General features: G+C 39.1%; 1 protein-coding gene across 1 annotated transcript in view; it reads left to right on the top strand.

Annotated features, from left to right (window-relative positions):
* Positions 1-16,371, top strand: part of GADL1 (glutamate decarboxylase like 1) — a 155,433-nt gene that overhangs the window by 95,139 nt on the left and 43,923 nt on the right. The window contains exons 13-14 of the mRNA XM_032268398.1: positions 3,566-3,617; positions 11,458-11,547. Coding sequence (XP_032124289.1) covers positions 3,566-3,617; positions 11,458-11,547 — 142 coding nt within the window. The remainder of the gene's footprint in view (positions 1-3,565; positions 3,618-11,457; positions 11,548-16,371) is intronic.

Genomic DNA, 16,371 nt, shown 5'->3' with positions numbered 1-16,371 from the left:
TTCAGGCTTTTCAGTTTTCAGAGACACCATAATATCAAAATTATCCCAATGAATAACTCTACAATGGCCTCTAAGTGTTCAAATGAAAGGAAGAGTCATGTCTGTCGCTTCAAATAAAGTAGAAATGGTCAAGCTTAGTGAGGATGGCATGCCAAAAACCAAGATAAACAAAGTTAGGCCACTTGTGCCAAACAGCCAAATTATAAATGCAAAGGAAAAGTTCTCGAAGGAAATTAGAGGTTCCACTTCAGTGAACACATGAAGAAAGCCAACCAACCTTATTGCTGACATGAAGGTTTTAGAGTTCTGGTTAGAAGATCCAACTAGCCATGACATTGCCTTAAGCCAAAGCCTAATCTAGAGCAAGGCCCTAACTCTCTCCAATTCTACGAAGGCTGAGAGGCGAGGAAGATGCATAAAGTTGGAAGCTAGCAGAGGTTGGTTCATGAGTTTTGAGAAGTTGTCTCCATAACATCAAAGTACAAGGTGACTCAGCAAATGCTGGAGAAACTGCAGCCAATTATCCAAAAGATCCAAGATCATTGAAGAATGGGTACATCCAATGGGTTTTTAATATTGGCAAATCAGTCATATTGGAAGGACATGCCATCTAGGAGTTTTTCAACGGCCAGAGGGAAGTCAATGCCTGTCTTCAAAGCTTCAAAGACAGGCTGAATCTGTTGTTAGCAACTAATGCTTCTGGTGCTTTAGGTGGAAGTCAATTCTTATCTACCATTCTGAAAATTCTAAGATGCTTCAGATTTATGCTAAAAACTTACTCTGCCTTTGCTCTAAGTGGAAGCACAAAGCCTGTGATGGCACATCTCTTTATAGCATGGTTCACTGAATATTTGAAGCCCACTGTTGAGATTTAAGAGTGCTCAGAAAGATTCTTTTCAAAATATTACTGCTCATTGACAATGCATATAGTCACCCAAGAGCTCTGATGGAGATGCACAAGGAGATTAATGTTTCCATGCTTGCCAATACAGCGTTTTACAGCCCATGGATCAAGGAGTCATTTTGACTTTCAGATCTTAAATACATTCTGTAAGGCTACAGCTGTGACAAGCGATTCCTGTGATGGATCTGAGAAAAGTAAATGGAAAACTTTCTGGAAAGGGTTTACCCTTTAACACACCATTGAAGAACTGATGATTTGCAGGTGGTCACAATACCAACATTAATGGAATATGGAAGAGGTTAATTCCAACTCATGGTTGACTTGGAGGGGTACAAGACTTCAGGGAAGGATGTCACTGAAGATGGTGAAAACAGCAAGAGAACTAGAATTAGAAGTGAAGCTTCAAGATGTGAGTGAATTGCTGCAGTCTCATGATCAAACGAATGGATGAGGAGCTGCTTCCTATGGGTGAGCAAAGTGGTTTCGCAAGAAATCTGAGGATATTGTGAATGTTGAAAAGAAATGATAGAGTATTACATAAACTTCATTGGCAAAGCAGCAGCAGGGTTTGAAAGGATCGACTCCAATGCTGAAAGTTGTTCTGTTGTGGGTAAGATGCTCTCACATAGCATTGCCTGCTACAGAGAAATCTTGTGAAAGAAAAGTCAAGCAGTGTGGCAAAGTCCACTGTTGTATTTTTCAACTGTCACAGCCACCTCAACCTTCAGCACTTTGATCAATCAGCAACCATCAACATCAAGACCTTCCAGCAGCAAAAACGTTACAACTCACCGACATCTCAGATAATCCTTAGCACTTTTTAGCAATGAGTTTTAATCACAGCATGGGCATCGTGTTTTAGATATGCCATTGCCCACTCAATAGACTGCAGTATACTCTAAGTACCACCTTTATATACACTGAGGAAACCAAGTTGTGTGACTCCCTTTCCTGCAACATTCACTTTACTATAGTGTTCTGGAACCGAACCTATAATACAAGGCATGCCCGTATTGTTTTAATTTGCACTTCGATTGTCACCGATTTTGAACACCTTTTCTAGTGTGTATTGAGCAATGGAATGGTTTATGAAAACTAGGCAGTGTGATAAAAGGTTTAAGAATTGTATAGCTGCATAACATCTTCTGAAAAGGTGTTCAGAGAATGGCGTATATAGAACATTCAATACTTTGTGAGCATGTGTGCCAGTGTATGCTCACATTGCTCAGAGATTCCCCTATTACTAGTTTATAATAAAATTGTCAATATTTCAAAGATTATATACAAATGTCAATATTTAACCTAAAAGCGATATTAAATGTGGAAAAAACATCTTACAAACTAGTGTATTCCATATTCACATTATAGAATGGCCATCCTGAAATGCTGTAATGATTTTTTAGTTTTTATAGTCGGTATTTTGTAAATTTTTACAAACACCATTTCAAATGGGAAGAGATTAGTTTTACAGGTAAGAGATTTGAGGTCCAAAAGGAACATGGTTTCATCTTTAAATATTTGTTGACTACGATTTAGTGACAATCATAATTCCACTACTAGAATATAGTTTTCAAAGGCAGTCCTTATGTTCGGTGTGTTTTTGGTTTTTACGTACAAGAATCACAATAAATGCTCTGACAAATACATTTCTGTCAGCGTCTCATTTCCTTAGATTCCTAGATTTGAAATACTGGGTAAACTTGTCAATAAAGACTTGTAATCACTAGTTTAAGGCCAACCATTCAGACTTTCGTACAGACAAAAGCCAAGCCTAGAAGAGACGATTCAGTGTTATTGTGTAGAACACCATGTTCTCAATGTTATTTTAATCTTCTGTCTCATATTCCACATCTATATTCTTAGGTGTGAATTCTCCTTACCAACATTCACATTGACTTTATATTTTATCAGTGGCTACAGCTCACTATTTTCCCCCTCATTCAAGCTATTTTTCATCGTAAGTTTTGGGGTACATATGCAGGATGTGCAGTTTATCCAGGTAAAGATGGGCCATGGTGGTTTGCTGAACCTCTCAACCCATCAGCTAGGTAATTAAGCCCTGCATGCATTAGCTCTTTTCTCCAATGCTCTTCCCTCATCCTCCCGAAAGGCTCAAGTACATGTCTACGTGTTGTCATTGTTCAGCTTCCACTTTTAAGTGAGAACATGCAGCATTTGGTTTTCTGGTCCTGGGTCTGCTGAGGATCATCAGCCCACTTATTTTTTTTACCATGGTACTCTATCAGCACCCCCTTCCTCTATGCTGGCCTAAGATTACATTGATCTTCCTTGATCTTAATACACTTTCCTCTGAACCAGCTATTTGAAGTATCTATGTTAGATCCCCCATTTAGAAAATGAGTCTAAGACCTACATGTTCACAGATCTATCCAGCCTGCTTTGTTTGGCTTTTCACATCGGGTTAAAGTCTGTCACGTGCTAACGTGTGACAGATATTGCATCAAAAAGATGCATCTTTTTACTCGGGCCAAGGAAATTACATTAGGTTTGGAATATTTATCCATAGCTCTGCCTATACCTTGACTATTACCTGTATCTTTCTTATATCCAAGCCCTGTCTGAATCAGTTTTGTCATACATCAGTCATGTTCATGACATTTTTACACTGTAGATTACCAATATTGTGACTTTTAATTTTAGGTACCTAGTAGATGAAATCAAGAAGAGAGAAGGATTCAAGTTACTGATGGAAGTAAGTGATTGCGTAACTGCTTGATTTTGTCGGTTAACGGTGATGGTGTTAATTTATGTTTACAATACAAAAACCAATGAAATATAAGTCATTAGCTTAATTCATAGAGTCCATTATGTTACTCTATTGAGTACTTTTCCTTTGTTGGATTCAGAGAATATACTTGCCTTTAAGTATTGAAAATTAAAATGCTCAATAATTACTAAGGATAATATTGAATAAATTATGACCTCTATCTTGATATAAATTGCATAGTGATTATACTACAAATATTCATCTGTGATGTAGTGGCTGCCTGCATGTAAAAAAAAAATCAATTAAGTGAATGTACAGTACTGCATATAGTTCTTTATAAAATGAGCATATTAGCTTTGTAGCAACAGAAAATAAGTTTCATTGATGTTGGATTATGTGTAAGAAATGAGGTTGTCACGAAGATATTTTTTCTAAAATGTTTAGAATATAAAGATGTGCAATTCTGGTTTTTAAGAAATGAACTGCAACGTTATCTTAGATTTTGCTATGGTTTATGTATTATAGCAATTTTTAACTGAACATAAACTAGAGATTACATCTAGGAGCCTTTTACTATATGTAAGAAATCTAACCAGCCTGACCAACATGGTGAAACACCCTCTCTACTAAAAATATAAACATTAGCTGGGTGTGGTGGCACATGCTTGTAATCCCAGCTACTCAGGAGACGGGAGGCAGAGGTTACAGTGAGCCAAGAGCACATCATTGCACTCCAGCCTGAGGGACAGGGCGAGACTCCATTTACAAAAAGGGAAAGAAAAGAAATCTAGCTGGCCGGGCATGGTGGTTCACGCCTAGCACTTAGGAATACACCAAGGGCAATCATGAGGTCAAAAGTTCAAGACTAGCCTGACCAACATGGCGAAACCCTGTCTCTACTAAAAACACAAGAAGTAGCCAGGCATAGTGGCACATGCTTGGCCTCCTGAGTATCTGGGATTGCAAGGCGGGAGAATTGCTTGAACCTGGGAGGCAGAGGTTGCAGTGAGCCAAGATCGTGCCATCGCACTCCAGCCTGGGCAACAAGAGTGAAACACTGTCTCAAAAGAGTAAAAAAAATCTAATTTTTCCTATTTATAAGATGCATTAAACAGTTACTATGTGCCAGGCATGGTTCTAGGCACAGGAGATAGAAAACAGGAAAGGTCCCCGATTATTTCATGATGCTTACATTGGAGTGGAAAGTGAAAGGCACTAAATAAGCAAATTAAAAAAAAACATCTCAGGTCGTGAGAAGTCTTAAGACATGTTCATGAGAGTCTAGTATACAAATAACTAGATAGAGTACTTGCCATGTCTATAACCCTATTGGGGGAGAAAGGGTAAAATGCTGACATGGGGATGATTGCTTATTTGGTTTGGGTAATCTGGGTAGGGGATTTTAAAGTTATCTTTGAGCCGAGACCTGAATAAAGATAAACAGCAAGCCATGCAGATGTTTGAGAATTAGTCAACTGCAAGGCTTAAATCTGAAAAGAGTTCTGTGTGTTTGAGTAGCCGAAAAAGGTTGTATTAAAGGAGAATGAGCAGCAGTGGATGGGATTGGAGAGTTGGGCAGAGACCAGATCAGGTGGTGGCCAGGTAGGTCAAGGTAAGACTTTAGCCTTTATTCCAAATGTTGTCGATGGAGGCGTTTTAAGACAGGGGTCTGACATTTGAAAAGGCTATTCTTGGTGTCGTAAGAGGAATGTGGCAAAAGTGGTGGTAAAGATGAAAACAAGACTAACTGGGAAACATTTTAGTAGCCAAGGTGAAGTATGACAGTCCTTAGGGAAGACTGGGAAATACTTTCTAGAGGATCTAGAGCATGGATCCCACTACTGTCTACAAAGGAGGCATCAGATCAGAAAGTTCCAGAACGCTAAAGATACGGAAGATCTTGCATGCATACCAAGATAATTCATAATTAAACAACTTTCTCGTAGTACTAAAAAGGACAAATTTAGAGCTTGAGCAGTTCTACAGAACCACTTTGTTTCTTCCAGACTAGTGCCTGAATGAGAAAGAGGGAGAAGCGATCTCTTTAGGTTCAAAGAGACTGAAGAGTCGTGACCACCAAATAAAACATAGACCTTGTTGGAATCCCAGTTTGAAGAAGCCAACTGTAAAAAGTAATTCTTCTAACAGTTGAATTTTGAATATGAACTGGCTATTAGATGTGTCAAGGAATTGTCATTTGAGGCATAATGGCATTATAACTAAGTAAGAAAATTTCTAAAGTTCTTAGAGGTGCATACCTAAGCAAGTTATATATTTGACTTGAATCGAGTTTGATCATTTTCTTGGGTTTGAATTTCCTCTTCTCAAATTTGCGTTGTTTTCTCTCTGGTGATGGGAGCTATAGTGCTTATGAGAAGTCCTGTATGCCTTGGAACTGCACTTTTTCTTTTGATAGAGCTGAGAAAGTGGTAAGATGAGCCGATTAAGTTTTGTTGTAAAAAAAAAAAAACCAAAAACCAAAAACAAAACAAAAAAAAAAAAAAACACACCATTCTTCCTAAAGGCTTAGAAAAGAAACCACTTATTAGGAAATTACACTCACATCCTTGCAGTGAAAGCTAAGGTGGGATTTAATTAGTCAGCCTTCTGCCCCTGGATTCTTCCTGTAGGAGCCAGTTGACCCAAAAGCGGTGAAGGTGGCTTCCTAAATGGTCTTTCAGAATTCCTGCTATAAGGATTTTTGTATGATCTGCATTTGTCTCATTATGCCAAAAAATAAAGCTGAATTAGACCTTGAATTTCACAAGTATTAAGTCGATAGTCTCTTTGCTAATATATACACCTGCATGTCTATGTACATGTGTATATTTGAGAAAGTATATGTGTCACTGTTGTCTAACAGTAAGGAGAAAGAACACTGGAAATCGTAAATGAACATAATACACAGTACTTGAACATTTTTTCCCGAAGAGCAAAAATACGTTTCTTGAAGATTGAAAGTTATTTCAAATGAATTCTGTATTATTCATATGCCCCTGAAAAATCATCTTTGTGTTGAATCTAAATATTGTTTTTCTCTAAGAATGAATATACCTCTAGGAAAACACGTGGATAAGCGAGTCCTAATCATTTTTTTCCTCAAGGTCTACACTAGGAATATTTCATAAACCAAGTTATAGAAATCTTCAAGGACATAAGATGAATTCCTGCCCAATGCAGGAAACCTAACAGCATCTTAACAGGTGGTCAACCTCTGCTTGACTACTTCCTATTTGCAGAGAATTCACTAGTTTTCCAGATGGCTCTAATCTTGTTCTAATAGTGAAACTCATTAAGCACATTGTGATTTTTCTTACATTCTTGTTTTATTAGATCACAACTACCTCCTAATTGCTAAATCCAATGAACATTCATCTTCATCTTGCTGAATTTCTGTAGCACTGTATGTTATCCACACACTCCATTCCTCGACAGTCTGATTTCCTTTCCGGGTTTCTCCATGTGACTTGTTCTTTTCAGTTTCCATGTAAGGGTCTTTTCACCAGGGCACCCCTTTAACTATTGTATACTTTGTCTTTGACATTTTTTCCACTTAGTCTCCCTGAAAAGTCTTCACATCATCCAGAGAGTTATCAATCGCCTCTATGTGTCTTCATCCTTGACTTTTATCTCTAGGCCTTTGTATATAGATATATCCCAAGATTTCCAACCTGGACTCCAGACACCTCAAATTCAACATTTCTAAAACTGTAGTGTAGCATTTTTCCTTACCAAATTTCTGCATTCTTCTTTTGGTCATTAGAGCTATGGTCCACCCAAGCAGATATCTTGATGTTGTTTTACTATCTCTTCCTTTTCTCTCCCTTAAATATATCTTGAATGCTTAGTCTTCTCTACTTCCCAATCTGCTACCTTAATTCAAGATCTCATCTTCAGGTTGGTACTGTATTGGTACAGTCTAACTTGTGTCACACTTCTAAGTCTGAGGTCCCTCCAGCCTATCCTCTGCAGTGCTGCTAGAGTAGCTTTTTGAAAATGAAATCTAGAATGGTGAAACTCCGGTGACTCCATGTTCCTCTAGAATCAAGCCTACATTTCCAAGCCTGGCATGTGACAAGTTCATGAGATGACTCCCATCTTCATTGCTAGCTTTACCTCTTCAGTACACCCTGTCCTCTATTCGTTCCAAGTTCAGAAGTGTTAGTCATTTTCTTCTCCCAATACCTAGTCCAATATCAATAAACACAGAAAACTAAGTTGAACAGTTTGGTTGCCCACCGCCCCCCTTTGGACATTTAATGTTTCCCTTCATATATAGTACCAAAAAATTAAGTGATATACCTCACTAGTATACATTTTAATGGGGCTACTCATCCACTTTAAAAGACATCTCTGGCTACCCATACAGCTCCAAATAGTCACTAACCCACTACAGTGCTTGCTGTGTGCTAAACACATTAAGTTTTGAAAATACATTTTATCTTTCATCGTCAAACCAACCCTGTGGGGCAATGTCTTCTACATCTTAGCGTTTAGGAACAAACAGTTTGATACTCGTCCCAAAGATCTGATGAAGTTGAAATTCAAAGCCACATCCTTGTGACTCCCAAACTTGGGCTTTTTCTGCTACCCAGTGTTGCCTTTGAAATTTTTCAATAATCTAATGTTTAACACCTATAAGCTTGAAGTCAATTAAAATTCTCCATGCCAGCTTTTCCTTCAGTCTATATTTGCATGATTAACTGTGTTGGACTTTATTAAAATGCATAGCGCTAGCTTAGTTTTGTTACTATTACTCTGATCTAATGACATAAGCAAAAGAAATTTTTGATGTAACTCAGGTTTTAGACAGTGTGAGCTGCTACCTCTTAGACTATTTGGGAAAGAAATTAGTGGTCCCTAAGAATTTTCTAATTCTTCCTGAAATAGAGCTTTAGAATTTTATCTGTTTGAAAACCAGTATAGAATCTATTCAACTCTTTAATGGCACGTTACTCCTTTGTCATGAATTTTTAAAGATTATGACAATGCACTTGCTGCTACAGGGTTTTTCTACCCTTCACTAGACACTTGGACTCCTGTAATGCCTTCCTTGTTTTATGGACTTTAGACAACAGACTAAATATGTTCTCAGGATATCCAAGTCAGACTTTCATATATGTAGGCAATTAAAATTAATGTATAAAGTTTCCTCTGAAAATACTCATTAGTACTTTGAATTCTCTTGATATGTAAAATTGGAGCTATAGAGGCAAAGAGACAGGAAACGTGTGTGAAAATTCAAAAACATGCTTTTTTCAACTCTTAATTTTGGCAGTGACCAAAGTGAAGATATTCTAAATGAAGCATCAAATTTCTTCCAATGAAATGAAGTGTCAGAAGGGCTTCATAAGCTTTCAAATGTTGTAGCACTGAAGCCATTCCTTTCTGAAGTGTTTGGGCAAAAGTAGGTCTAAGTCCTAACTTGTAAAATAGAGCCTAAAACAGCAGATAAAACAGCGTCTACTCTTATAATGTTCCTATGCAAATGAAAGGGAATAAACTTGATGTTAGGAGTCCATTCAGAAGACAAGGACTGCATGGTAATTTGAAGTGGGGAAGTGTAATATCAAGTATTATTAACAAGGGATTGAAATAATGCAGGATTGCCTCAGAATGAAAAGCCTAATACACAGCAGCAGCAGATAGAGCAGCCACCACTCCTGGAATTGAAATAGAACGCCCAAGAAGCCATGCCTTCCCAGGGCTGAGGTCTAGACCCCTTCAGGGTATAACCCTTGGCTCAAAGAATAGCAGAGAAGTATAGCGAGGTGTTGCATTGGCGATACTCACTAGAAATCTAGTCTGGAGTGCTGAGCTGAGGGAAGCCAACCGCAGGGTCATGCAACTTGGAAATCGCTGCAAGCTAGCCAGGAGTGCCAGAAGTCATCCAGTGCAAGGTGCCTAACATTTCTATGAAACTATCGGAGGGGAATATGCCAGGAAAAGCCATTTATGGGACCTCCACTTGCTGCCCATCAACTGTGATGTCACCTGAAAGGGGTGCGCTGGGGGAAGCTGCTGGGGTTGGCAGGTGGGGGTCTGCTTATGTTTCACCAGTGCTCAAGATAGTAGGAAACCCATGAGGTAGGCATACCACACCAGAAAGACATTCCCTCCTTCACTATCCCTCCCACACCCTCTGCTGACCAAGTCTAAGACCAGACTAGATGTCAAAAGAACGATTGGCAGAGTCCACCTACATTATTTTAGGACACCCAAGAAGGGTAGATTTGTAGCTGAGAGGCAATAAATTGATAACCGACATACCACATTCTAGTGACAGATAATTACTGTGTTTTTCTTCTACTTTGTCAGGTTACTTCATTTGAAAAAAGTGTTCACATTAAGTGGCTGAAGAATTTGCAAGTTCAGTACAGTCTATCCTAGAGAAAATCAATTAGGTTGGTGCAAAAGTAATTGCATTTTTGCCATTACTTTCAATAAATCAAACCCAAGTATAAATTGTGCAGATTTGTAAGAAGGATCGTCATCTTATGATAAATGTTTGCAAAAATTGAGTTGAATTACAGTATTTTTAACTACTCGAAGATTGGTAGCTCTTTTGTCAATTCCGATAAGAATGTTAATTTCAGAGATGAAAGGATAAGATCAAGAACTTACCTTATTGAACTGGAAATGTTTCTGGGCATTCGCTTATGATTTAAAAAGCACTAAAATCACAACTATCACCAGTTTTGATTTTAAGAGAAGGAAGGTCTTTCCTCTATGAAATACTTGGAAGCTATATACTGGAGCCTAATTCTGACAGTTGAGAACTGTTATAACATCGGGTTATTACAAACTGTTTACAGCAGAAAATGAGTATCGGTTCAAATACCGTCAGTGTGAGGTGTCAAATGAGGAAGGTGGGTATGACTGTTTATCCTGAATACAATTCTATGTCTAATTTGTGAACTTCCAACATAATGTCTCAAATCTCCTAGTCACAGTACAAGCCTTTTGGTCATAGCACTGTTTTTGTCGAGTGAGGACAAAGACTTGTCTGTGTGACAAAGGCTGGGCTAAAGCCTGTTAGAATGCAATCCCATGTTTCCCATGTTTAAGCAAATGATGTCCGATAGAAAAACAGATTGGCAGGCAAGATGACTGGGTTATGGTCTCAGTGTAGATGAGTCTCTCTCATACAACACTTCCCACTTCAGAATCACTTGACATACTTCATAAAATGCCAATTCTTTAACTTTCTCTAGGATGGACTTAGACACGGGATGTTCTGAACACAAACTCAATCTACATTTTGAATAGGTCTCCTAGCTAATTTACTGATATTTGAGAGCCAAGAGTCAAGGTGATGCTCTTCCAGAAGCAGTGTTGGCTAGGGTCGTAGTGCTGGGTAGTGAAACCCAGCATGTCACCCTACCATCAAGTCACAGGTAATCAGGGCTTTTCCGATCATCAGGTATAGGGACCAATTTTGGCTGCCTCAAGTTATTGGAAGCCTGTATTGCCATAGCAAATAACTTAAGGATCAGTGCTGGACAGAGGATCCGGGCCTCTGAGCCTATGTATAAGCAGGCACTCACTGATGATCAGAGCTGGGTTGAGTCCGCTTCAGACTTTACTGTTTTCCTGATCTTTGCACTTTGTCAAGATGTAAGAACCCTCTAGGTGCGCACTATGGAGAAAAGTTTAATAGGATGTTATCAGAAGTAAGGCAGAAGGGATTGTTACTCCCAGATTCTGGTTTGTCAGTTTTACACATGGTAACTCAAAGAAACAAGCTAAGGGTTTTAGAAGTATTTAATTGCATTCCAAGATAAATCGTAGGATAACACAAGTATTAAAATTTGTCTAATTCTAGCCTGAATATGCCAACATTTGCTTTTGGTACATTCCACCGAGCCTCAGAGAGATGAAAGAAGGACCCGAGTTCTGGGCAAAACTTAATTTGGTAAGTAAATGCAGTTTTCTTTTTGATGCATTTGATTCAGTGCACATCAGCTGTTGATCCTGTAATAACTCTGGGCTTGCTAGGCCTTATCTGGTGAAATATCTTCTAGTTCTTTAAAAATGACAGGCCAAACAGTTGTAGACTGTTTACGTTTAACGAATCAACATGGTTAACACATACACTCAGAACAATTGTAAGATTATGTAATTTGTTACAAATTCTGGCTCACAGTGCACTTCAGGAATTGCCATCTGATCAAAGTTAAAGTTGTGTAACGACTAATTTCAACTGCTACTGCATCTGTGACCGTTATATCACTTTACTTGAAAATGTTAGAAGTCTAGATCCGATACCGTTTGTGAGCGTGAGACCTTCTGTCTTCACTACAAAAGGGCTATTGTCTTACACCTAGGGAGATTACAAGAAAAATACTAGCAATGGGTTTTGCAGCTGATCAACAAGATGTGCTTGAAAGTGTCTTCACACACAGCTATTGGGACTGATACAGGGTGAGGAGAGTCCCCAGGCTCCAGGGACTGCTTGTGTCTCATCTACACCTCACCTAGCATGGCCCTGCCAGTTATAATCTTGCCTCTAACCGAGATATCCAAGAACTATGGAGTCTCATGAGTAACAGTACTTGATCCCACTTTCCGGCTGTACGAACCTAATGCATATCGACAATGAATCCATGGGAGTTCTGCTGGGGATTGTGGCCGTGCCATGTGGAGTGCAAGTTCTCATGGGTTGGCACCATCAAAGTCAGCTAATTCTCTACCCCTTGAGTGGTTATGACTGGTTAGTAAAAGCTGACTTGCAAACCCCTCCTCCTCCCCCTTCCCTCAGGGGGAAAACTAAGCGATTTGTGTTCCATAGCCTTTCTACATGCAGTTTAAAAGAAAAACACCTCCCCATTCAGGGCAAGCCACAAACATTTGCTGAGGGTCCACTGTACTATGTTGCCCTGGAAAAACAAACATCAAGGACATATCTTTGCCCTTGAGAAGGCTCAGTGTTCCCAGAAACAATGAGTAAAGAGAATCACAAGGTAACCAGTAAGTGCCTGAAAGATTAACTGGTGAAAACAAAGGGTTATCCACCCCAAATGTGTGATACTAGAGCTGAGCTTTCAGCAAGTAGATGTCAGGGACAATTGTAAAGAAGTGGATTCCAGGAACGATCACAGCATAGACTCAGAGGCTCAAGAGTTAAGTGATATAAAGACCAGAGGGGTGCAAAGAAGCAGTGATGGGAGGTAAGATAAGAGCATAGGCAGAGGGAGACCAAGGGAGCCTTGTCTTCCATAGCAAAGAGCTCGGGATTTTTGCCCGAGCCTCATTAGAAGAGGACACAGCATAGCCTTTAAGTCATGGTCACCGATTGCCTCACTTGGCAGCATGTCCTTTTAGCTTCAGGCTATTTTCTGTTTATTCATGGCTCAAACCTCCTAACCTGTAACATAGAATACTTCTATGTAGGTCATCTACTACCTCTTATCAAACCTTATCAGGTAGCAAAGATGGTGGGGGAGAGGGATGGTATCATCTGTACCCTTATCCATTTCGGGCAGTTAGCATAGACCTTGGGATTCGTCTACTATATTGCATGTGACCAAAATAGAAAAGTGCTTAAAGCATTCCAGATGTTAAAGTAACCCATAAAAAGAAATGAACTGGACAATGAGAAGTTAGTGGCGAGGTTTAGAGGAACATTTTTCAATTTGATGGAATGTGGCTCACTTTCTTGATGGGGTAGAGAGAAATCACAAGATATGGTCACCATTTTTCCTCACTAAGCTAGAAATTGGTTTTTAAGAAAAACAAAATGTGGTATTTGTGTTTTACTCAGTACTGTTGCACTGACAGGGATTAGAAAGACTGTTTGGGGACTTTTTACTCTCGTTTACTTTCTATCTTTAGAAAATGGATGTATAAGCTAGTCTCAGATAACGCAGAATACTGTTTTGCTCCGTCATCCAGGCTGGAGTGCAATGGCAAGATCTCAGCTCACTGCAACCCCCGCCTCCCGGGTTTAAGCCATTCTCCCACCTCAGCCTCCTGAGTAGCTAGATTACAGGCACCCACCATCATGCCTGGCTAATTTCTTGTATTTTTGTAGAGACAGGGTTTTTGGGTTTTACATGTTGGCCAGGCTGGTCTTGAACTCCTGACCTCAGGTATCAGCCCACCTCGGCCTCCCAAAGTGCTGGGATTTTAGGTGTGAGCCACCATGCCTGTCCATAATGCACTTAATTGGGAATTAAACATGAGTTGGGACATTCTCTTATTCGCAATATTTGCCAACATGGATTATCTTACAGCAAATATCCATGACTCTCCATCCCTTAGTTTTAGAAATGCTCCCCCCCCCCTTTACCACCAAGGTTTCTCCTTGCCTAATCTAACACACAACTTGTTATAGTTGCTACTGAATAGAAAAAATGTTGCAGACAAATCATTGATCCCGAGTTTAATTTTCTTTGCTTCTCTTTGTGCAAGTTGGGGTGTGTGCACGAATTTGGCAAGGGGGAAGGGAAACGTCTGTTATGTGGTTTTGCTTTACCGAAGAATGAAAATGCAAGTATATGATTTATAACCTGTAGCATACTTAAAGCACACTTGAAATTTCGGGCTTTATCTTGGATCGAGAATCACAAATAAGGCTTTGCCCCTCTGATTCCGACTGTCAGGTTGAGCTGTCAGATTTCAGAATCGTTGGTGTGATAAATCTTCCCTTTGGCAGAAGGGGAGAGGGATTATTTGGTAATGAAACTGGAGTTGGAGGGTGTAAGTGTATTGTGTGCTTACAAGTATGTGCACATATGAGGGACTATTTGAGAACACAATCACTATGGCCCAACAATACAATCACAACTCTGATACTGTATCCTAGTTCTAATGACTTAAGATGCCCTCCATAAAATGCTTGCTTCTATTATATCTTAGGCTCAGGTCTTCGTTACTTCCCTACCTATATTGTATTTCTTTCCCTCCTGCCATCTCCTTTTCCAGTTTCTCTTTACTGTCAGCCCTTCTTTACCTCCGTCTCTGCTTCATCATGTCACTCTTCTGCTGGAAGTCTGACTTGCTTCCTGTTCCCTGGTCCCATATAGTAGCAGTACTCAACCCTGTCAGAGTCAATGACCACTATTTACAGCAGATTTAAGAGAATAATGTACTCTTTAAAATGAAACCAATGGAACAAATGACCTCCCTACAGTTTAACAGGCAACGTAAGACCTATACAAAGAAATTAGTTTAAAATTTCATTATATAAATGCCTGAGCATGACAGTATTGGAAGACATGAGGAAGTGAGACTCTTGCATATACTCTTGGAAACAGTGAATGTAAGCCATTTCCGAACGCAGACTATTTTAAGTGATGATGAAAATAGCAAGTGTGGTATTAATGATACATTTGTCAAATGCACTTCATAAACTGAGGAAACCATTTTTCCCTTGCTTTACATAGAAAACTATTAAGAATGGTCACAGTATTTGGCACTGGTATGTAAGACCGATTCTGGGCTTGGATGATTATAATCAGGCTTTACTTCATTTCCGCTAGGACATTTCAGAGTTGCATAAAACATGGGTCAGTTCAATGTCAGATTGCTCTACACAGTGCAGGACAGCTGACACCTCTGGTCTCCATCTGCTACTAGACACCAGTAGCAACCCCCTCAAACTCATGAAAATCAGAAGCATTTGCCCACATTTCCAGGATATTCTCCAGGAATGTAGTACCATTTCCTTAAGAACCACTGTCCCACAGCATAAAATCCAATCCTACCATATCTTACACCAATCCAATCTTATCTCTTGGGCATCCAAAGCCCTTGTCCGATCCTGAGGCACTTTAACTCAATCCATCGTGACTTTCTGTACCGAAACCCCTGGTACTGAGCAAGTTGGGCCTGAGTTAGGAAAAATTACAAACCGGGTAAGGGATACCTTCCACTGATCAAATTGACAAATCACTGTAGTGTTTAACATTTATGCCCACTGGTGGCGAGTGTCAGAAGACGCCAATCAGCCGCTCATGGGTACATAAGTTTTGTACCATTTTTCTGAAGACCAACTTTTTTTCCCAATTTTTCTAAAAGTTACAAAAATGAGGAAAAAGCTACCAAGACATTCATAGGCATTTTAAAATGGCAAATATTTTAGAAATGTTCAACTATAGAGAACTGGTTAAATTTTAGTGCATAACAAATTAGTGCACAAAATTGTGTTCCAAAGTAATTTATATTAAGAAGGGGTTTAACAGCCACTGTAGTATAATATTGAAATTTTGTGCATATATATATATATATACACACTTAAGTACATATATATACACTTAAGTACATATTAAATACTGTGTGTGCTTAAAGGGTACATAAGAGGTGCCAAAATATTTCTAGAGATAAAGTTGTAGGTGATTCTTACATGTCTCTGCAATTTGAATATTTTCTATACTCAGTGTATTGCTTGTGAAAATAAAGTATTAAAATACCTTAGTGAAGAATTGATCTAATGAAGCTATAGGTTTTGAGTGCTTTATCTAGACAAAATTGTCCAGGTTTCAACCATGTGTACCCAAGGGATTTAACCTGTGTTCTGAGACAAGCATCCATCCCAATGTGGTATATTTTCACCATTTTAAAACTATCTGCATGCATTACCTTAGAAATATGGCATGTACATTTAACACGAAGTTTCAGGATGAGTTTCCAATTTAATATTTTCTTGTAGCATTTTAAGGATCATGATTACAAATGTTCGATTAATTTGTGAACTATTTTCTCTCACGATGTGTTCGTTCCCAGGGACCGTGTCTAA

Source organism: Sapajus apella, unplaced genomic scaffold, assembly GCF_009761245.1.
Source record: "Sapajus apella isolate SASKATOON/1434 unplaced genomic scaffold, GSC_monkey_1.0 scaffold4, whole genome shotgun sequence".
NCBI lineage: Eukaryota > Metazoa > Chordata > Mammalia > Primates > Cebidae > Sapajus > Sapajus apella.
This window is presented reverse-complemented; position numbering and strand designations above follow the sequence as displayed.